A 22,490-nucleotide genomic window follows, 5' to 3' on the forward strand; every position below is an offset into this window, starting at 1 on the left:
ACCCGAACAGGGTTTTAATAACTTGTGATTTTGGAGACGAAGATGTTCAAACATGAGGGAGGAATGTAGCGGAGATGAAGGGGGTCGATCGTGGTGAGGCGTCTGTCTGGTGTAAGTAGGGTCCCAGGTTAGAATCCACGTCTGGCTGTGAATTTCTCCTTCTCCTATAAAAGGCTTATATAAATATGACTGTAGTTATTGTAATTTACTTTCTTGGACAACTCGGAGCGTTTACAATGGAAACATTTAAGGATCTCCGTACCACTGCCAACACAATGTAACTATGAATTAGAAACTTTGTTACCAGCGTGACAATAACTTTAATTAATCATTACTGAAAATAAACCCATACCTTGCACTCTTGACCTCGGATCATAATACGGTCGAAGAATATGAGCTACCAAATTGGCGCTATACCCACTTCAGTTATATCGAAAACGACATCAAGGGGGGGGGGGGGGGGGGGGGGGGGTTACTGTACGTATGAAAAGTAACATTGGACATGTTTAGCTTCCAGTGGCACAGGGATCCTAAAATAATTAAAACAATTATAGTGTTGAAATTAAAATTAAAAAAACAAACTTCAAAATCGATATTTTTGCAAAAAAAAAGTTAGAATATTGAAAAGAACGACCAGTAATTCGTTTTCCTTTTACTTGTTAATAAAAACACGTGGACACTATCGAGTGAACTCCAACAGGACTCTTTTAAAATGGAATTAGCTACACCCTCGGGATATTCCACAATTATTGTCGCATGCCATAATTGAACTTACCGCTATAGGGCATGTTGACACTCCATACTCGTGTGTGTAGTTTATATCACACATAAAGACATGAGATGGCAAAATGGTGCGAAGCACAATTACGAAACAGTAAGTAATCAAATCTTATTTGTTCAGTTATTTATGAAAATCTAATCAGAGATTTGTTCATGGAACATTTTGACACTGCTACATGTATATGTAGATTTCCACGTCGTCAGAGGTGGTACTTACTGGTGCGTTGTTAAGACAACTTTGATTCTGATGAACGTTTTATATGTTATAACAACATACAGTGTATACGTTATGAGCATGTTTCTGTTACAATAAATACTCCAAGAATCATGTTTATCAAATATTATCCGGGTCTATTCAGAAAGATGTAAATAACCATAGCTAACCATAGCTACACTTCCTTTTTAAGTTGACGTATGTGGTTTTTTTCCTTTGCGGTCGTTTGATGTCATTTCCTTTAATATGTTTAAGCTACTTTTTATTGACCTTAAAAACCTCTTTTGTGTTGATGGGCGTTAAGGATACGTTAATAAGTTCTAAACACGTTTTTGTAAAATGTATATGATGACACACATTGTTTTATCTAGTCACTCATCCATTCACTTAGTTTTATTGTTGAGGAAAGCTTACTGTAAATATGCACAACATATCTTTTATTTTGCCAAAAAAAAATAAAAAAATACTATCGCCGCATAAAAAACTTTCCGGAATCCACCACACGGCATACCGTTTTTTGCTTAATTATCACGAATGTTAATATTCACCTCGTATCATTATAATTGGACTCTAAACGACCAATCAAATAATAATACTAATATCATCTGGTATTCCTGTTAGTAACAGTCAGTGCACACAACAGGTATATTCTTTCTCATTCGAAAACACCTCGGACCATTCACATCTATCGGACAGAGAGCTACTTACTTTAATCCTCACACTCATTACTACAAATGTGATAGTGTCCGCCTATCTTTGTAATTCTTCATTGAAAATGTAATGGCTGGTCGATATTTTATCACGGGGTGTGTTAAAACTGCACAACACTTGCCATGGGATGACAAAAGGATTGGGTGCCATTTATTATATGATTATCGATATGGTTTTAAGCAACAATAAAACCGTTGCAGCTGTGAACATTCGATTTATATTTCTCTCGGTCTAGTATAAAGTACAGACCAGCTACTTAGTCCTTTGTCATTTGATTTGAGACACAAAAAGCATCGAAACGGCTTATTTGATCTTTTAAATCGAATAGACTTATACGGGACACCTGGTATAAACATGTATCTTTTCTTAATATACAATAAAAATCAATCTTACTTATGTGTATTTCCCTTTCTGGTTTTATGCACGATTCATTGTTTGTAAAACCTCTAGTTGAGAACCGGGGTTTTTTTCGCGTTCATCTTGAATGAACTATAGAAATGTGAAGCTGTCCCAACTGCGGGGATTGTAAAGATTTAGTTTTTATCTTCTTCTTTGTTTTCTCCATATATTTTTTTCTTTTGATACAAAAATGGGATTTTCTCTCCAAAGGTTTATGACCGGGATATGCCTTGGAATTGTTGTTTACTACCTGTTTGTCCCGTCACTTCACGATATTCGAATGCGCGCTCACCATGACAAGGCTCACGTGCGCAGTGGAAAAGTGGAGAATTTTGAAAAGGAAAAAGAACTACCGAAAGATTTGGACGACGTTGAATTGGAAAATATGCAATTTAAAGACTTGAATGAGGATAGGGGTCATCACCATGGTAGGATATGGTTATTTTTCATTGTTGTTTCGTTGTACGTTGATTGTTTGTGCGATTTGATTTCATTACCGTTGATGGTTTCAAACAAATGATACTATTATACCTCACCTTTATGTAACAGCATGGATGATTGGATGATATTGATCACATGACGGGGAAATAAAAAACTCATGTCAACCTCACGCAATCTAGTCTCCTCGGTCATATTTCCCTTATTCAGAACCTCTCTTGAAACAGATATTTGGGCAAGAGCCTACACAACCGAGTTCCGAATGTGTTTTGTTTCTCTTCGCCCTCGTGAAATCTCTGACAAACAATCGTGTTTCCAACAACATCCGGATATAGAAAGCAATACAATAACATCAAAGCTGACCTAGACTCAGAGGTTTTGCATATTGAACTTGCCTCTCACTGACAATGATGTTAATTCTTGAGGCAAGATTAAATGAAATATTTACTTTTGTGTGTTTAAGATCAGTTTTATTATTTGCAAAGACCCGGGTGACATTTAATGGCAATTAATACCGTAAAGTGGTCCTATGTCGTAAACATGGTGAGATCGTGCGACTACTTGTGGTACAGAGTTGTATAGACTGGTTTATAATAGGTATTCTCGCACCTCAGACAGAGACATCCCACTGGCATACCACATGCTAGATTTGTCTGTTTCGTCCGATCTGTTTGGTACATTTACGCTACATTTCGCGAAATATTTACACAACGATATATTGATCCGCGCGTTGACGGCTCGAAATTGACCATCCGCATTATGCATATTCTGTTTTGTCTTTATACGTTATGTTTTGTTGTTGTTGGATTCCTGATGCTATAGATAAAATATAATATAGACTGTAAATACGTTGTCTCCTTTGTAAAAACGTACTTCATTTTAACGCGGAAGCATTCAAATGAAGTTTTATTAGTTTAGAAGCCGTATTTGTAGTCTTAAGAAAAATTGTATATCTTTTTCGAACTTTTGCGAGAAATAAAATATATTACTTGTAACTTAGCGAGATTATACAGTCTGATTAAAATCATATGTTACATGGCTTCGTTAACTTTGTACTACGCCTGAACATCTGAGTGTGCCGCGGTCAGGGTCACGGTCAGGTGACCTTTATATTTATAAATACTCATTAAATTTTGACCAATCAGAGACCCTCTTTTAAAAGGGCGCTCGGAGTTGTAACAAATATGGCGGACATTGATGAGAATGATGCGAAAGTTCTGAAGTTATTTGAGATTGATCGTCTGAAACCCGAACAGAAAATGATATTCGAAGCTTTATTAGAGAAGAAAAACTGTATGGCGGTGTTGCCTACGCAATTATTACCCAATGGGTACGGGTTCCTCGGCGTCGGAGAAACGTCAGTTCCCGTCGCCATATTTGTTTTGGAAAACTAATCTGTTCGATAACCCTCGCTATTTATCTATCAACCATGATATTCCGATTCGCTGGCAAACTTTTACCAGCGCGCCTCTGATTGGTTCATCTAAAGGTCACTTGAACGTGACCCTGACCGCGGCACATTCAGATATTCAGGCGGAGCCATATGCATGTAACAGATGATTTTAATCAGATTGCGAGATTATTTTAGCTTGGGCTAAGATTCTGTAACATCCCAACCTCGGCTTACGCCTCGGTTCGGATTATGTTACAAAATCTGAGCACTCGACTGAGATTAATAGAATATATCACTCCTGTGTGATGTAGACAGATATATCTCAACCAGAGGGTGAGATATTTTTGTAGGTTTAGCACGAAGCTTTGCCGAGTGCTAAACCTAAAAAAAAATATCAACCCGAGGGTTGAGATATCTCTGTCTACATCACACAGGAATGATTGATTATTTTTCTCCCTCATTTTCATACCGTTAAAATGCCCCCAATGCACTGTGCTATCAGCAATGGCGCATGAATACACACATAGCCGCTGTGCTGCAAATGTGTGTAAAAAAAATCCGCAATGTAAATAAAAAAAGCAGTCATAATTAAATTTAGATATTTAATACATTATCAGTATTAGCAAAGTTATATTGTATATTGACATTTTTTGTCATAAGATTAATCGATATAGTGTCTTTAACGAAAACAAACAGAACTACTTGCACTCGCTGACTTTACGCTTTGAACAGTTCACTCGGAGTCAGAATACAACAGCCTCGGTCGTTTCGTTTTGGGGGCTGACATCGTTGTGATATTGTTGATAGTAATGTTAAATGTTCCTCCAGTGATTGTTGTGCCTTGGAATATACTCGGGATTTCATATTCATTGGATTTACGAACGCTTTCAGGTTCGCACAAGGACATGCTGTTGTGCGCTGTAGTCACATGTGTAATGTTTGTTGACTGTTCGTTTGACATCAGCCGATGTGAGGTTGGTGCGCTAGACCCAGTCTGTCGTCCTAAGTCCGTTTGTGCGGTTTCATTTGAGCGATTGGTCATTGAAAGAAGAGACGACATCCTATGTTTTTGTTTATTGTTGACTGTAATTATTCCAATACATGTGTGTAAAAGTGATGATGTAATCGGTTTTGCTAAAAGTGCACAGGGTCACAGATCATGTTGAAAGAAATGCGTTGTCTGTGACATAATAGCGCGTGCCAGCTGTCTTGATCAAGATAGATCAAGACAGGTTTATCTTTTCCCTACCAAAAACGGGAATGTACCTGTGAAGTGTGGGAGAAAACCATATCTCGCTCAGTTATGAGTAAAATATTTTAGTTTAGTCTCAATAGGCCACCTTGAAAGTTAGCTTGTTTGTCTTCTCATCTTGTACATACTTGTAATGTGACGTCACGTCGTTATATCTTATATATAGACGTCAACATCTATGCCGATCTAGTTGGTGTGACGTCAAGACAAAATTGTCGAGATGGTCATATAGAAATAGATTTAGTTTGGATTTTGTATGGATTTTTTTTATCTGAATCAAAGTCACAGTTTAAAATTTACCTTAAGTGGGAGGAAACATAAGATTTATACGTTTGTATAGTAATTTTGAATGTAGTTTTTCACATGAGACTGCATTATAAATGCATTAAAATGGCTTATTATCCCAAATTATATGACATGGTATTTTCTTTTTTCCTTTCTAGATAATACAAAAATTGCAGATTCGTTGAAGAAACAAATCACTGTGTTTTGCGTAATACTTGCCAAAACGGTCGACCTGCCAAAGAAATCAACAGCAATTCACAAAACATGGGCCAAACGATGTACTCAAGTAGTTTTTCTCGCGCACGGGGCCATTGACTCTTATAACTTTCCGATTGTTGAAGTCGGCTCCCCGGAACAATTTTCTTTCTACAGAAAAAAGATTCAGAGCGTTATAAGTTTGATAATGAAAGAATATATTGAACAGTGTGATTGGTTTCTGATAGCCACAGACGAGACCTATGTCATAATGGAGAATCTGCGTCATTTCTTGTCCACTAAAGACCCGACATCGCCTGTACTCTACGGTCGAGTAAATCCCTTCAAAGGCGTCGAATTTAAAAAGATAGGATTGCCATGGCAATTTAATATTAAAAATATGGGATTTGTAATGAGCAAGGAAGCAGTTCGGCGTGTGTCGGCCATTGACTATAAACAGATATCATGTGACGGTCCTGTATCTGGAGATGCGTATGAAGATCTATGTATGGATGTTGCTGGCGTCATTGTCGGGTCGACCAAGGATACGGATGGGCGTGAAATGTTCAACTGTGTGCCCCCGGAACACCTCAGCCTTATATACTTCCACGAGCATGAAGAAGTTGGAGCCACTGGCAAAGTAAATATTACATCAAACGGAGCATGAAGCTTGCTATTTTAATTAAAGATTCTTGCAGCATAAATGGGTAACATCTTTCCACCCTGAATATAAACGTACCAGCGCATATAAAGTGTCAATAATAAGGGAATAATCTAGCTTCAACCAATGCCATTCCAACTTTCATGTTATCACACAATAAAACTGAAACTACTATTCCAACGACGATCTTTATTACAGCACGAGGCTTTGCAAATCTCTCTAACGCCCACATCATCAAAACTGAAAACTACTGCAAATTTCCTGGGGAAAATGCTACCATTTTGAAATCTGTTTGAAACAGCATATTAGTTGGAATTCATTACGGATATAAATGTCTTATAGAAACAAAGTTAAGCAAAAATTATCACATGATTTATTGTACACCATTAATGCGACTCATCCAGGTAGTCAGGGTTTAGCTAGGTAGGTTACCATACCACAGAAAGATAAATAATCATAAAAAAATCATTTTAACATTCATGACGGTATTAATAACTAAAGCCTTTATTTTTTGAATTGAACATTATTATTTTTTTATCTTTATAACTAGTGTTTCTTTAGTATCATTTACATTCTATATAAACTGGATCTATGTTTGTGAGAACAAAGTCGTTAGTTATATTCTAACCCTTTTTAGTCAAGCGGGAACTGTTCGGAACTTTTTTGTCACGTCACGACAATGCGACGGAAAAACCCAAACAGTTTCCGAAACGATCTGGGTTTTTTTTTTATCACAGACATGTACATATTGCACTGTTTGATAAGTTACGTATAATTTGTGTTGTAGGTTACCGTCAGTGACTACGCTATATCGTTTTGTATGGTGAATGCTCCTAAACAGTTCGGACTGGAATACCACACATATCATCTACGAGCCTACGGAGTTGACAAGCTGCACGTGTAATCTCCTTAACGGAAAGCACGAAAATCTGAGAATATTCTATGTATCATTCAGTCTCACTTATCACCGCATTTAGTTATCATGATTTGATGCAAAACTGTATCTAATACATTAATGTTTGTACATAGAATTGGGTTTAAATAAATCCCTTTAATTTAACACATTTTTATATAATTATGTCAGTTGTGCAGCATATGCAGCTCAGTTACCACTTTCAAAAAGTTACCTCCCCTTCCAGGCGCTTCCAGTGGAGATAGTGTATACAAAACAGGCGTGTATTGAAATTGCTTAGGACATGGTTATGTCTTTTTATTATATTCACTTCCCTGAGCTTGAGGATAAATATAAACCAGTTTCTAAAACGCAAATCGATTTTACCGATAGGGGTAGCAATAACCTGCTGTCGTCGTGCTATTTTCGAGTGATTGTCTTGTAGCTAATTGTTTGTTGTATCGGTTTTTTTTTTAATTTAACAGGCGATTAAGTAAATTAGTCATAAATTGATTGAATCCTCTTTTGTGACTAAGTTCAATGGTTGATCAATTGAGGAGGCGGTCAAACCGCAAATCAATTAATGTACAATTTGTCCCAGTCCCATTCACTTACCATAACAATAACCAAACACAATCATAATTTTACATATTCTAAGTGCCGTAAAACTAAAATATTGAATTTTGATTATCAGGAGAGCTCTGTCAATTTATGCGTGGATTTGCCGTCGTAGAAGTGACGTTATCGGCATTGTACCAACTAAACTTTATAAGCAAATGAATCGGGATTAATTTGATAGTATCATCAAGTCCTTCTTCAGTAAAAACAGCAATATTACACCTTTTTGTATTAATTATATGTTCTGCACATAACGAACCTAATTTATTAAACTATTTATGCTATTATAGTGTAATGTAAATGCAAATCAGTTACCAGTGGTTTCCGTAATAAAACTATAGCATTTCTCCACCCTTTAATCAGCTAAACGTGAAAAAAACATAGCACATTCTATCTATTTAAATGACCTAGAATATATCCGAATGAAAACTGTTATCGAAACAATATATGTTTAAGATCATACATTATATTTGAAAGGGACTGTAAATATTGATTATCTCCCTCTTCTTTTTTCCTAACTGTGTTCCAATACACATATCATTTGCCTAACTGTGATCCCGAACACATCTAAATTGCCTAACTGTGTTCCCCAAATACATCTTCGTTCCCTTACTGTGCTCCCAATCACATCGCCTTTGCCTAGCTGTGCTCTAAATCACGTCTTTTCCGGAATGCTCACATTTTTTTATTGAAATGTTCACAATCAAAAGAAAAAAAATTTAAAGAATAATAAGTTCTTTGTTTTTTTATTTCATTTCATTTAAAACAATTATTCACACAATTTAACACACAAATAAAACAAATTAACACCTCATGCAAGTAAATTTAAACATTCCGGTAATAACACACGGATTTGTTAACACTCGCACACTATTCAATCATAATCACTCATCCGTACAACCATTCTTTGTCGTAAAAACAGCTATAGATGTCAACAATCTGCTCGCTCTTTTTTATCTGCTTTCCCGACACAGGTAGGTCGATGAAAGACGACTCTGTTATTATGCAGCACTTGCGGTTGCGTTTCTACTCCCCGTCTGAGATCCCATAGGAAATACACGCATGGGCATCTGCCGTCCCATCCGTTGGCGGCCCAGCATGTTCCTTCTCATCATTGGCAGTGTACGCCTTCCCATAGAACTAAAATAAAAACATAAAATCTCATATCAAACCGTTGACTGGTTGTGAGTGGACATGTAAGGATATATTTGTTCTCTCATAGTTTACAGGAATGCCTCTGATTAGCAATTGTATATCACCGATTTTTTTCGAGGGAAAAGAGAAAAAGAAAAATTACAAAACCAAAAGATTAAATCGGCCTGAAAGATATAGTATTATCGGAAAGTATGCCAGGAGAAAGGGGACAAGATCCTTGCTGTATTTCTAAACATTTTTTTCAGGTTGGTAAGTATGGATTATGAAAAGTTCTTTTTACACAAATAATAAGAGTTTCTATGTGACGTTTCGATGACTAGTACGGTATGTACACTGTCACCTTCATCAGACAAATGACCAGTGAAGCGTATGCATACATAGGTAGAAACATAGAAACTCTTATTGGTTGTGTAAAATGAACTTTTCATAATCCTTGCTGTATCATCCTAACTATCATCCAAACCATACGTTAACTGAAACTATTTACTGACTCCCCAAATGTCGCAAGGCTTGCATCAACTCATATCTTCAAAGACCTCTGTATTTACAAAAATGTTACGTAGATTTTATGATATATTGGGTCTCCTCGAGTCGACTTTATTGAATAAAAAAAAATGGTTGAAACTCGTGAAACAAAGATATTAACGAACATTTATATACTTACCTCATAGAATTTGCGCTCGGATTCATTACTCCCATCATAATTTCGAAAGGGCATTTCGGACAATCTGGACAGACAAAAAATGTGTCCGGCTTGTATGTGATTATGGGACTCTCACACGGAGCACGGAATGGACATCGCTGTGGTGGACATATCTGCCTAGCGAGGACGGCGCTCACACCCTAAAAAACATTAAAAATTCATCGCATTTGTGATCTTATAAGTAACTGCTGCATCATGTAGATAAAATTTAAAATAAATCTACAAAATTTGATATAGCACATATCTAGCTAGAATAAGCAATCGTAAAGCGCTGCACAATACATATATATATACAATGTATACATCAATACAATTAGCATGCATTCAATAATACATTTATCAATACAATTTTGTTTGCAGTTGTTGCATCGTCAGACGCTTAGTACTAGTCCTATGCCACCTGGCTAATATCTCCCAATGTGTGTCTGCCTGCTTGTTTGCTGAATATATATTGTGTGTAGCATGTGTATGACAAAAACCATTTAACTCAGGTCAATCTGGCATATAATTTCAGACGAAAGCCTTACTAAGTACTTGTAATGTTTTGTTGATGATAATAATAATAGTAATTCGAGGTTCTTATATATCGATTGATCACAACCTAGTTCGTAGGTCGTCTCAAAGCGGTTCACAAATTAGTATCTGTGGTTATAGGGCCTTTGCAACAAGCCAATACCTTTCTCAACTCCCTGGGGAGCATACATCCGTAGCTGCCATTTCGGCGCTGACAGCTAGCATTCTTCAATGCTAGCACTGCCCAACCACGTACTCATTTACAGCCGAGTAGACTGGAACAAGCGGAGTAAAGTATCTTGCTCAAAGATACAACACAGTGCCGTGACTCGAACAAGCAACCCTTCGGTCACGAGCCCGGCGTCCTACCCCTAGACAATCGTGCTGATAGAAAAATATTTATTTCATCTTTTTCATATGTAAATTATTCATTAGAAAATAGCTTTCTCCTATTTCTTCGTATCTCCTGTATGGTCACCATTGATTCGTGAAAAGTCCTGGTTGTTTCATTGAAGCATGAGCTTAAACTTTATGTTTCACTTTGGTGTGACGTCAAAACGAACGTACATAACAGAATTTGTTTGTCGCTTGAATAGCTTTCTGATGAAACGCTGAAAACTTACGCACTTTCGAAATACTGTGTTTGATAAACATTATTTTGCCCATGTATACGCTATATCTTGAATAGTTATGCCAATTTCACAACGTTACGATGTCGCCATAGGGTACATGGCCTGGCAGTTCACTTAGGTCACATATTATATATATAAATATATATATATCTTCCCTACCATAGGAGCTCAAAACATAATGGTATTTGTGCACATAGTGCGTTTGTTATTCATCAAATTTAATGAAAATATAAAACGACTAATTGAAGTTTATTAATTATCAAAGGGGAGGGGGTCACAAAATTATCTATTGTTACAAACCCTGCAACCCTTAGCTATATCACATGCTAACAGCTTCGTTTTTAGATTGAAAGTCTTTAAACCTGTTTTTAAATGCTGCGGATGAACTGCCTGCAACACGATAGAAAGAACAAAAATTTAACTAGAACGTAAGTGATTAATCAGTATTTTGGATCACTTCTACGAAACGATTGATTATATTCACTTTCATTTCGTGAATAAAAAAAGTATACTGACCGCTCCGTCTCTCGTCAAGTCCATCAGTTGATTTGGTCTCAGACTGGGGTTTAGAACCCGCGTGTTACTTTGCTGTAAAGCTCGCATTGCCCCCATCTTCTGTAGCGTGTCCGTGCTTGGAGTTCCTCCCGAGTTAGACAGCATCATCATGGACATAATGTCGTTAATATTGGGACCTCTGTTTACTGGCACTGGAGGCCGAACCATTCCTCTTCTAGCAGAAGTGTCATTTGAATTAGTTGGTACCCGTGATTGTGTGTCTAACATACTACCCGCGTTTGCGTTCCCATTCATCATCATATTCATCATTGCCATCTCGTTGAAGGCAGCTGATGTTTCTCCACCTGCGGTTGGATTCATCATGGCAGACAGCATGAGGGGGTTCATTGCCCCCGCTCCCTGGCCACCTCCGCCCGCCATAGCCATAGCCATCTGTTCAAACATCGGGGGCAACTGGGCATATACTGTAAATTTATATAGAATAGAAAAAGAAATTAAATGCAAACATTTTGAAGGAACGAGAAAACTTTCAATGGACGGTTTAGATTCCAAATGTGTGTAGAAACGAGAAAACCCGTTTTAGATCCAAAAATGTTAATAAAATGATTCAATAGTCGCTTACATTTTGTCAAACAGCTTATTTCAAAGTATTACAAACCTATCAGCCAAAGTGGATACCTCCCTGGAGAATAGCAATAATTGTTGGCTAGTGCTTATTTAGATCATTTTAACTAATAGAAGGGATATTGCAGTAAGATTAAGCGGTGGTTATTTGGTTTTATTTTTATTTTTCATCCATGATCAAAAATTACCCGTACCGATACACATTCAGATGTATTTGATAAGGGGTTGATAAGCTTGGAACTAGTAACGATAAACTGGCGCGTGCTATCCGGATAACTAAGAAGGATCTCTTAGGCCATGGTCATTTAAGAACGTGTCAGGTTTTAATGGTGGAGGAAAGCCGGAGTTCCCGGAGAAAAACATCAACAATCAGCCAGTACCTGGCGAATGCACCATGTAGGCCTCGAACCTGCGACCCAGTGGTGGAGGGCTGGTGGTAGCAGAACGACAGATGCCATAACCACTTGGCCACCGCGACCCCTCAAGTGTCATCGAAAAAACCACACACCGTTCCATAAAAAAATATCAATACCCATTTAGAATAAATAAAATATACAACATTAGATACAGCGCCCTATCTAGCTAACATAAGCCACTCTAAAGCGCTTTACAGTAGATAGATATACAATTTGATACAATGAATACACATATAGCATATACCTTAATCGATACAGTTTTGAGGAATTCGCAGGAGCTGCTTTATCAGGCGCTAACTACTAGTCCTATACTACCTGGCTAATATCTCCCTGTGTGTGTATGCCTGCGCGTGTGCTGGAGATGTATTATTAGAACAATATATCACAGTCGTATTATTTAGATGACAAGTCTAAAATAGTTTTCGTAAGGATGTTCTTTAGAGTATGAAGAAAACATAGATTTTTGATTGCACTAAGAAAATTAGTTAGAAGATATTTTCTTACGAAATTCTCAAACAAAACAGGATGTTATGGAAAAAAAATCAGGTCAGTGGAAGAAAATGAATACCATAGCAATTTAAAAAATATATAGAACTACTGTAAATGATTAAGTAGGAGTGTCTTAAACTTGAAACTGTTTTCACTGCAATAATAATGCCGAAACTTTAAAAGATTTACATGATAAAATTCCTGGGCTTAAGCGGTTTTGTTTTGTTTGCTTTAATTTTGTTTAACGTCCTATTAACAGCCCGGGTCATTTCAGGACGTGCCTCCATGTGTGTAGTGTATGCGTACTAGCGTCTGTGTATGCAGGAGACAGGGTATGTTGGTGTGTGTTTGTCTCCTTGTGATAGCGCGGATCTGATGCCGACTTTATAGTGCTATCTTACTAAAATGCCATGCCGAATGCACAAAGCACACCATTCCGCCCGGTCACATTATACTGACAACGGGTGAACCAGTTGTTGCCATTCCTTTAATGCTGAACGTTCAGCAGGGAACAGCAACTACCGTTTTTAAGGAATTCGGTATGATCCGGCCTGGGGACAGAACCCATTGCCTTCTTCACCTGGGCGAACGCTCAACATTCAAGCCAAAAGTGAGGTGTTCTCAAATAAGGCGCTAGAAAATAAAAGGTAGTTTAAAGTAGAAAAAACAATAAAGATCCCAAATATTGTAATGGGCGCAGCAGATTTATTTTTGGGGGGGGGGGGGGGGGTCCCACATTTGTCGCCTTCTACGATACATACAGTGGGCATCAGCAGTTTTATTCCATTCTCGATCCCCCACCTGCAGGAATGGGCTTTAGCGGTCAATGTATTAACAGTCAATGCACTATACTATATTTTGCATTAAAACAGACACAATACTGACGGAAAAGCCATCAATGTGAATTAAATATCCTTATAACTTCTGAAAAAGGTTGAATAATACATTTTTCTTAACATGCTAATTTCCAAAGGTTTTGTTCCTCCAAAAAGAAAAGAACAAATGGTTAAAAAAAATATTAAAGAATGTCATCCCAAATTTATCAAAACACTCTTTCTTGTTCTGCAGACAATTGAGTCTGCGTTAAATAGTAAAAAAGACATTCACATACTATTAAACGTTTTAAAGGTGTTTTTTATTCCGCTGAGTAAATGCAGTAGATAAATAGCTGACGAATGTTGGCGGGAGCATTTAGCTGGTGGGATTTTTATTGACATTTTTATTGCAATAAAAGACATCATGTTCTGCGATATAAACTCAAAGCATATAATTATCTTCTTCGGCGTCACGTTCTTTAACATTTTACCTCTCAGATAGAATATAAGCAGATTTGTTTAGGTGTTTTGTCAGACTAAACACATATTGGTGTATTCGCAGGTGTCGTAAACATATATATGTAGGTCCTTGAAATGAGTTTGGCGCAAAAACAAATTAAAAGACATTTTTGGGACAGAGAGGAAATACACCAATCATATTTTAGGGATATTTATTCAATTAAAATGTCATGTAAAAATACATAATTGATGAACACTTAAGATTTCTGTGACGGAAAATCAAGTCATTTAATATTATTTGTCACAAAAATAAAGAATTATTAATAACGTATTCAAACTTGAGTAAATGAACATTTATGTACATTTATGAATAATAAACCCAGAAATACGGGACAAATAAAGATCCCTTTCCAAAAATATATATATCTACCGAACCTATAGAAATATTGGTAAAGCAAGTCAGGATGCATTTATATAATATTGAATCAAGTTAAACATAATACATACTACTCAGTCTTGTTTTAGAGCTCGTCACGCTTGTGGAACTTGCATAGAAAATATTTACTCTATACTTGTATAGTATATGACAGCATTAGACGGTTACCTTGCTATGTGGAGTACCGAATATCCATTGTACAATCTAATTTGCATCGAGTATTGTTATAAAAAGGGGTGTTCCTACCCACCCCCTGAGGGAAGGCAACTTCCCTCACGCCGACAGAACACCGACTTCCGTCAGTGAGATGAAACCCGTAAGGCCGGATTCGTGTAGGCGCAAAACCCTTCAACCAACCAACCAACCAATCACCTTTGTTTACTTTCTTATTGCATGTTACTTGTACGGCAAGGTAAAGTTGGAGAGTAATTCTTAATTTACAATAATGAATAATTGATTATTTTTTCTCTGTTTACCTATGTATTACAGCTGTAAAATGGACACAATTCAAAACGTTGTGTCTGCATTGACAGCTACTGGTTATGGACGTAGTAGCCTTGAGGGGTAGGTCCCGTTAAATATATAGATACATGTATATGCATATCTCGTTAATAATAGATATCGTTAATGTGAAATGTGACAGTCACCAATGACTCGTATGTAAATAAAGTCTGTTTGGTGTCTACGAGGGCGTGTGGGAACTGGTCAAAAGGTCGGGCTATTTGCTCGGGATCTTAGCATTCAAGTGATTGACAGTTGCCCTTGGCGATTAAGTTCATCAACACACTAATCTCTTTCACGTGCCTTTATTTCTGACGATATCCGAGTTATGTCTGACCATGTGGGTTAGTGCGTGTTCAAAAAGAATTGCACGTTCACAAACAAATCGTATCAAAAGCCGTGTATGTGACGATATTTTAATGACGTCACAAACAAATTCAGCCCATATTCAGCCAAATGCCAATGCCTACTATTCAGACACAGTGGCATGTCGTTTGACGACCAAACTTATTTCTGTTGTTCTATAACTCAACCATTGCCTGTGGCCATGTTCGTATTTGATGGCGACCGAGAGTTGGAGCCGGCCTAACATGTTAACTGCCATTATATATCGCATGTTAGCTTGTGAACACTAACACGTGTTTTTACGCTTTTATGTTACTTGAGGTCAAACCTCATGACGTCAAATTATATTGCAATGTGTTGTTTACTGCGTTTGAATAGGTGTCATCTGTCATTGTAAAGCACAATAATGCATTACAGTGGTCATTTACTGACCACAATGAACTCGGATGAACATCGCCAAGGCTGAATTATATACACATGTATTCTCATGAATCATATACATTAGAAATAAGACATATCGCATATATACCATATCCTTCGTGCACTACCTTGTTATACAAAAGTAATGCACAATTTTGTTCTACTTTATTGCTACGCTTTCCTTTCTTCAATGCCACACAATCTTCTATAGATTTATGTGCCTGCTCTTTAATCATATTCTCTCCTTTTCCATATTAAATATATCCATCGTCTCTTTTCTAATGCTACATATCTATAATTTCTACTTTCTTTCTTTCTTGGCTACCATCAATGTTCACCTAAGTATTTTACAGAACTGCTATGCTTTATATGTATTAGCTATATTTTGTTTTCCGTTTTATAGACTCAAAATAGACATACCAACTCAAAACGATGTTATGAAAACATAACACCTGCACAGTCATACTACTACACGAGAATGTTTTCCAACTGGAAACTATTCCTGTTTTTTGTTGTACGTGTATAATATCGTTTAAACGTCAAATTCAAACTTGAAAAATTCTCCTTACTCTTATTCTTCTTTAACTGTTTAAGGGCCGCCATGGAAATATCATTCATTTGTTTGTATTTAGTCCTATTTTTATCGATTTTTAGTTCGAATAACGATATTGTTGTCGATTTGGTAGAATCACTTGGTTTTTTAAATAGAAATTCCCGAGTATTATCCGATTTGAGTTTGTTGTTTAACGATAATGAATCTTGGAGATAAGTTTTAAAGGACAACCCACTGATTTATACCATTAAAATAAAACAACAATGCATTTCGATTTTTGTACACGTCACGTAAACATTATTACATCTGATGAATTTTATTTTGTGGAAACTTATGTTAACGGACGGGATGGTTTGGCATTATCAAGAATATTTTGCCTTATGATCTGTTCGTGGCTACGTGCAACACGTGTTTACCTATTGATGCAGTTTTCAAATATATTTTTTTATATATTATTGACATACATTGTATATCAATGTATAAATCACCTATATAGAGGAAATAAAACAACAAAATAAAATATATCGATCTCCGCACGTTTGTGAATTAAAGTGAATAACCGTTATTCTACGAAGCATGAACGTAAGACACATACTTTTGACTGCACCTTTAAGATTGTATAGGTATAATATATTTAAAATTGTATAGGTATAATATATTTAAATGAATTGCAATTCTTTATACAGCTGTTGCGCCCTTTTGTGACTCATCGGTGAGGCTATGGGTCAAAAAAATGGAACTCCAAATTGTTTAAACTATTGTTGGAACAGCAGGGCAGTTGTACAAAACCCTTTTAATTATGAATTTTAAAAGTTAGAGAAGACCTGGTTAATTTGAATTCAAAATAATTAGTAAGGTGTGCATATTAGATGATATTTAACTACAAACTGAATGGTCTAGTATTACTTCACTGACCATACAAAAACATTTCAAAAATGATTTTGTATTAGCCTATTAATTGTCTCTTTATATTATTGTTTTCCTTGGATAACAGTTATTGTTTTGTCATATTCATTAAGACCTGATTTAAGAATATATACTTCTAAATCATGATGCAATATGAACTCTGTGACCTACAGAAAATATTTCCAAAATAACGTGACATTAGCTACCATCTAGTTTCTCAAAAACACATTGTAGCATTGTTAAATTACCATATGTGTTTTTGATACATAAGCTAGTATTATCATTGACTATAGAAACACTTTTAATGCAACGTGATATTAACTTATATGTTTCTTTATTAAAAGTGCAGCACACACATTGACTAAACAGAAACGCTTTCAATGTGATGTAATATTAACCAAAATGTTTCTTCATAAACAATGCAGCAAAATCACTGACCATACAGAAATACTTTTGATGTGATGTAATATTAACCTAAATGTTGCTTCATAAACAATGCAGCAAAATCACCGACCATACAGAAACACTTTTAATTTGATGTAATATTAACCTAAATGTTGCTTCATAAACAATGCAGCAAAATCACTGACCATACAGAAATACTTTTGTAAGTGATATGATATTAACCTAAAAGGTTTTTTCATAAACAGTGCATCACAAGCACTGACCATACAGGAACACGTTTATAAGTGATATGATAGTATTGCATATATGATTGATATAGTCTTCCCTTTTCTCTGAACACACAGAAAAATAAACACTTCCAAAAGTAATTACTGCTGCTTTTTATATATATATCGTTGCTCCATAAGATTGCTCCACGGCTATTTTTAATCCACTGGTAAAGATAAATATAGATACTCTGCCGGTGCCAATATCACGTGGCTTTTTATCTCTAGAAAACTTCCAAAACATGATTGAGATATATTTACATTTAAATTACATCTAAAACTGGAGTTTGGCCAGCCCAAATTTTCGTTTTGTACAAATTTGATCCTTTATGAATCGATATCAGCCATTTGTATCAGAATATAAATAATGAAACATAGGAAAATCTTACCTTTCAGGGTACATCCTAAAATAATTGCAACGCATGTTGATAATCTCCCCATGTTTTAAGGGTCTTGTTCCGTTTGATTTCCGTATCAAAGGGAGAATAATACGTATTGAGTGCCTTATATGTACTTATACCAAAATGCATTTATTTTATATCCATAAGAAGATATGTCAAAGGCCAAAGTTTATTGGCCGTTTTCGATGATTCAACTAGCAAACGTCAGAGAAGGTGTATATATGACAACGGTGTTCGCTTTGTTTTTATGTCTTATATCTGACAGGTGCTGGAGTTACTATTATATACTGGTTTATACGGTCATTATAGCTCCGACAGTTTGGACTGTACAAAGTGTATTGGCCATTTCCGATTATTCAACTAGCAGACGTCAGAGAAGGTGTATATATGACGATGGTGTTCGCTTTGTTCTTATGTATTATATATGACAGGTGCTGGAGTTACTATCATATATTGTTTTATATGGTCATTATAGCTCCGACATTTTGGACGTCATTCCTTGATACGACGACAACCCATGTCAACTGTTTCAATTGTAGATGTGTATTTGGTATCGTTGTGAAACTGATGTTCCTTTGATGTTTCATAATTCTGTATATGGCTGAATTTGTGTGTTATTTTTACGTTTTCGTCAGATAACAAAAATTCGCGCAGTGTAAAATTCGCGGGAAACAGGTAAATCCATCGCTTCTGTTATTTTCACAATTCCTATGTTAAAAGTTTCACGTGACACGTAAACAATTGTCAGTTTACTGGTCAAGCATTTATTGGTTACATTGTAACAAAGTGACTCAGGTGTGACTTATAACAAAACGTTATATCTTAATCACAGAATTTCCATACATGTGCCAATGTACAATTTTAGCGTGCGATTTGCCAAGACAGAATCACTCCGACGTTTTAAACCATCATTATCTATTTTAGATCGAACTAGATCTTACATCAGAGAATATTCGCTGAATCTTTTCGCAAAAAAACCCACAAAATAACGCTGACACGAAAATTACCCGTTATAGAGTATAGTTACTTATATAAAGATATATATATGTTTTAAATATATATCATGAAGTCAGAAAGCTTAAGATGTCACGTTTTTCCATAATTTCTCATTGGAATTACAAACATAAACTTAGATGGTAGAGTATTGATAACTGATCTTCAACTTCACATGATGACCATCACTTTCGAAGCGAGAACGCAGGAGTCTTCCTATAGAAGTTCCATGGTGTTTGGCGACTCCACATGTCCTGTGTTTCATTTTGACTCTGAGTAGAGTATTGACTCTGATTAGAGTATTTGATCTGAGTAGAGGTATGTGCAACCATGTGGTTACGATACGGTTTTTTTCATGTTACACGTTAAAATCAATTCGTTAATTTAAGCAATTACTTAAGTTGGCACTCATAGCAGTATGAACGCCACTGACCAATGACAATTCCCTAGTGAGACTGTGGTAAATGATTTCTTGGTTTAAAAAATTCCAACGGAAGTGTGAAAGTCATTGTCTACCAACATTTCCGACCTGAGACGTGGAATCAGGCGTTTAGGAAACATTATTGGCTTCAGTCAAATTGACCTTAAACATTATTTGAACAGTTATGAGAAATGATAACTGCTAAATGAACTTGATATGTATAATACTTTCTATTTAGTGGTGCATACAGTCGCGCTGAATGCTCCAGTGTGTTTTATTTACAAAAACACTTAGAAATACATTATAAATGTCAGCCATGATATGGTTATCACACAAAATGTCACGTTTTAGTCAGTTTTGTTAATTCACGTATGAGTAATTCATGATTCAGATACATTCATATATAAACATGACATACACTGAAAAGATAGAATAGCTTTGTTATAGAAATCGTGACGTCCCTATACAACACACACTCGTTTAATCTGTCGCTATTGCCACTTTTCAATTCCAGCTTGTGGAGAAAACATCATCATGTAGTATACATCTTACATTACAAAAAGATAAAGGCATGTTTTCAGATATGTTTTTGTTGATAAGATAAATACAATAGTGCGTTTAAGCGGTATAACTTGCACATTATTTGTATAAATTTCCACTTTCTTATTTGATAGATTTGTAACCACTGACACGGCGTTCTCTTTGAGGCCGTGACTTAACTTGGTTTTGACTATGATTTACACAACGGGTGTCTTGGATAAGATATAAGGAGGAGGCACGGTATTCTAGTGGTAGGACGCCGGGCTCGGGAACGAAGGGTTACAGGTACGAGTCACGGCACGGCAGTGTGTTTTATCTTCGAGAAATATACCTTGGCCTTCATTCATGGTCACATGGCTTAAATATGATAGAAATATTTAAGCTGCTACTCCCTTTTTTATATATATTTCCAATACAGTAAATTCCAACTTCTCGAACTTAGTTTATTCGAATATTGCTTATTCGTCGAACAGTTCGTTTGGTCCCGACCGAGTTTGTACATATTGTTTGTAAAGTTCATTGTCTTAGTATTATCCTATATATTCGTCGGACAGGTGTGACATGTTACACCTGACATATATTTTACTTGCGTATCACATTTACCAGTACTGCGAAAATGCCTTGGGCTAAGCCTGCAGTCTATCGGTGTAGATCGCACTACGGTGTGTTGGTACAACGGTAATTTTACATACTTGTTGCAGTATATTAATTGTTTCATATGAGCATGGCTAATTTTTTAGCGAAAATGTTTCACATAGAACACTGTTTATATCAGAAATATGTTTTCCGTTCAACTCTTTTTGTGATTCAATAAATTAAACTGAACCGGAAACATTTATACGGCGAACATGAAAGATATAAAGTAGGTACGCATCAGATACAGTTCGCATTTGTCTCGCGGATGAGTTTTATTTAAAATTATTTTCTAGAAGTTCAAATCAAAAAGTCTTCCTATAAGGATTAATTATTTTTTCTTTCGCCTTTTTTCGGACATCCCATAAATAGAAAGGTTTATAAAATGTGCCATTCTTAAAAAGATGAAGTGACACCGTGATGAGCGATCTTCTCTGAAAAATCTGTGAATATGTTGTATATTTCTCAATTACTATACTTTAAAACACGTCAATCGAATATTTTCTTTGGTGAAAGAAAATCATGCATCATTTTCACCTACGGATAATGAGGCTTTTATGGTTTTCGTATCTTATTTTAGCTCGTTACTCAGTGAACACAGCCGTGATACAACGATCTGGAAATTGTCACATATATCACACAGGTCAGGTAAACGTGACTTCTACTTTCATACAATACACAGGGAGACGTTAGACCGATAAAAGTGTCAAAATCAAGGGAATTTTTCTTGGTTTTCCTAAATGTTAGTCGATCAACAAGTCACGTTCATACATGTAGGAAAGTCATATTATTTACGTTGAAATACTAACATAACTTAGACATAAAACGTTCTAAAGTACGACAGTGATTTATATATGTTTCTATTTGTATAGCGGATTTTACAATATCGCGAAACAACACCTACTTTATATCCCTCTGAACAAAATGCATAATGGAGGAATTGACTATCATTTCTACGAAATCAATTGAATAGTTATAGCAATACAGACGGCTGTGTCGATATACAATACTGTATTTTTGTTGACGAACTTAACATATTCAAAACCTCCAAACATATTAAACTATATAAAATGAGTGTTATATAAAGGTAGATGACGGGTTAACCATTATGCGTGTCTTGGAAGTGTGTCACAAAAGAAAATCCAGTGGATGCCTGAATTAGACTGCTTTCAGTTTGCGTTCATAGTTTCGTATTTTCCGATTTATTGATCATACAGTAGTCCTGCGAAGTACGACTGAACTTGTTTGATTTATAACTTAACAGTAGAAAAATGTTTTATAGTAATAATGTAAGTCACGCCAATCAAAAATAAAATTATACTTGTATTTTTTGTTTGTATGTAGAAACCCATGTGAATGAAGATTTGGATAGAAACAATTTGTTTAATTCAATATTAGAGGAGTAGAAGTTTCTTCTTATTCTCATGACGCATTAAAGACCAATAAAAAGGTTTTGTTCAAAACTCGAGTAATTTCTTAAATCTGGCCAGTTGATTGATTTTGTAACTTT

At 35.9% G+C, this 22,490-nt stretch overlaps 2 protein-coding genes across 2 annotated transcripts; one reads left to right on the forward strand and one right to left on the reverse strand.

Annotated features, from left to right (window-relative positions):
* The first annotated feature begins 829 nt into the window (after window positions 1-829).
* LOC110457062 (glycoprotein-N-acetylgalactosamine 3-beta-galactosyltransferase 1-like) lies at window positions 830-8,575 on the forward strand. The gene is made up of 4 exons (XM_021508159.1): window positions 830-874; window positions 2,315-2,532; window positions 5,631-6,307; window positions 7,116-8,575. Exons 1-4 carry the CDS (start codon window positions 849-851, stop codon window positions 7,230-7,232), a joined length of 1,038 nt encoding a protein of 345 aa, XP_021363834.1. The 5' UTR covers window positions 830-848; the 3' UTR covers window positions 7,233-8,575.
* On the reverse strand, window positions 8,571-18,497 carry LOC110457063. Its single transcript, XM_021508160.1, has 4 exons — window positions 18,382-18,497; window positions 11,358-11,821; window positions 9,658-9,836; window positions 8,571-8,978 (listed from the first exon to the last, which is right to left on the reverse strand). The coding sequence occupies exons 1-4, from the start codon at window positions 18,431-18,433 to the stop codon at window positions 8,840-8,842; spliced, it is 834 nt and encodes a 277-aa protein (XP_021363835.1). The 5' UTR covers window positions 18,434-18,497; the 3' UTR covers window positions 8,571-8,839.
* Window positions 18,498-22,490: the final 3,993 nt, after the last annotated feature.

Source organism: Mizuhopecten yessoensis, unplaced genomic scaffold (assembly GCF_002113885.1).
Source record: "Mizuhopecten yessoensis strain PY_sf001 unplaced genomic scaffold, ASM211388v2 scaffold9023, whole genome shotgun sequence".
Taxonomy (NCBI): domain Eukaryota; kingdom Metazoa; phylum Mollusca; class Bivalvia; order Pectinida; family Pectinidae; genus Mizuhopecten; species Mizuhopecten yessoensis.

Excerpts from the sequence above, each read along its gene's own strand:
- LOC110457062 (XM_021508159.1), top strand. The coding sequence starts at position 849 with ATGGTGCGAAGCACAATTACGAAACA. Across the intron at positions 2,533-5,630 it reads GGATAGGGGTCATCACCATG|ATAATACAAAAATTGCAGAT; the intron begins GTAGGATATGGT and ends TTTCCTTTCTAG. Across the intron at positions 6,308-7,115 it reads AAGTTGGAGCCACTGGCAAA|GTTACCGTCAGTGACTACGC; the intron begins GTAAATATTACA and ends TTTGTGTTGTAG.
- LOC110457063 (XM_021508160.1), bottom strand. The coding sequence starts at position 18,433 with ATGGGGAGATTATCAACATGCGTTGCAATTATTTTAGGATGTACCCTG. Across the intron at positions 11,822-18,381 it reads TTTAGGATGTACCCTGAAAG|TATATGCCCAGTTGCCCCCG; the intron begins GTAAGATTTTCC and ends ATAAATTTACAG. Across the intron at positions 8,979-9,657 it reads CCGAGCGCAAATTCTATGAG|TTCTATGGGAAGGCGTACAC; the intron begins GTAAGTATATAA and ends TTTTTATTTTAG.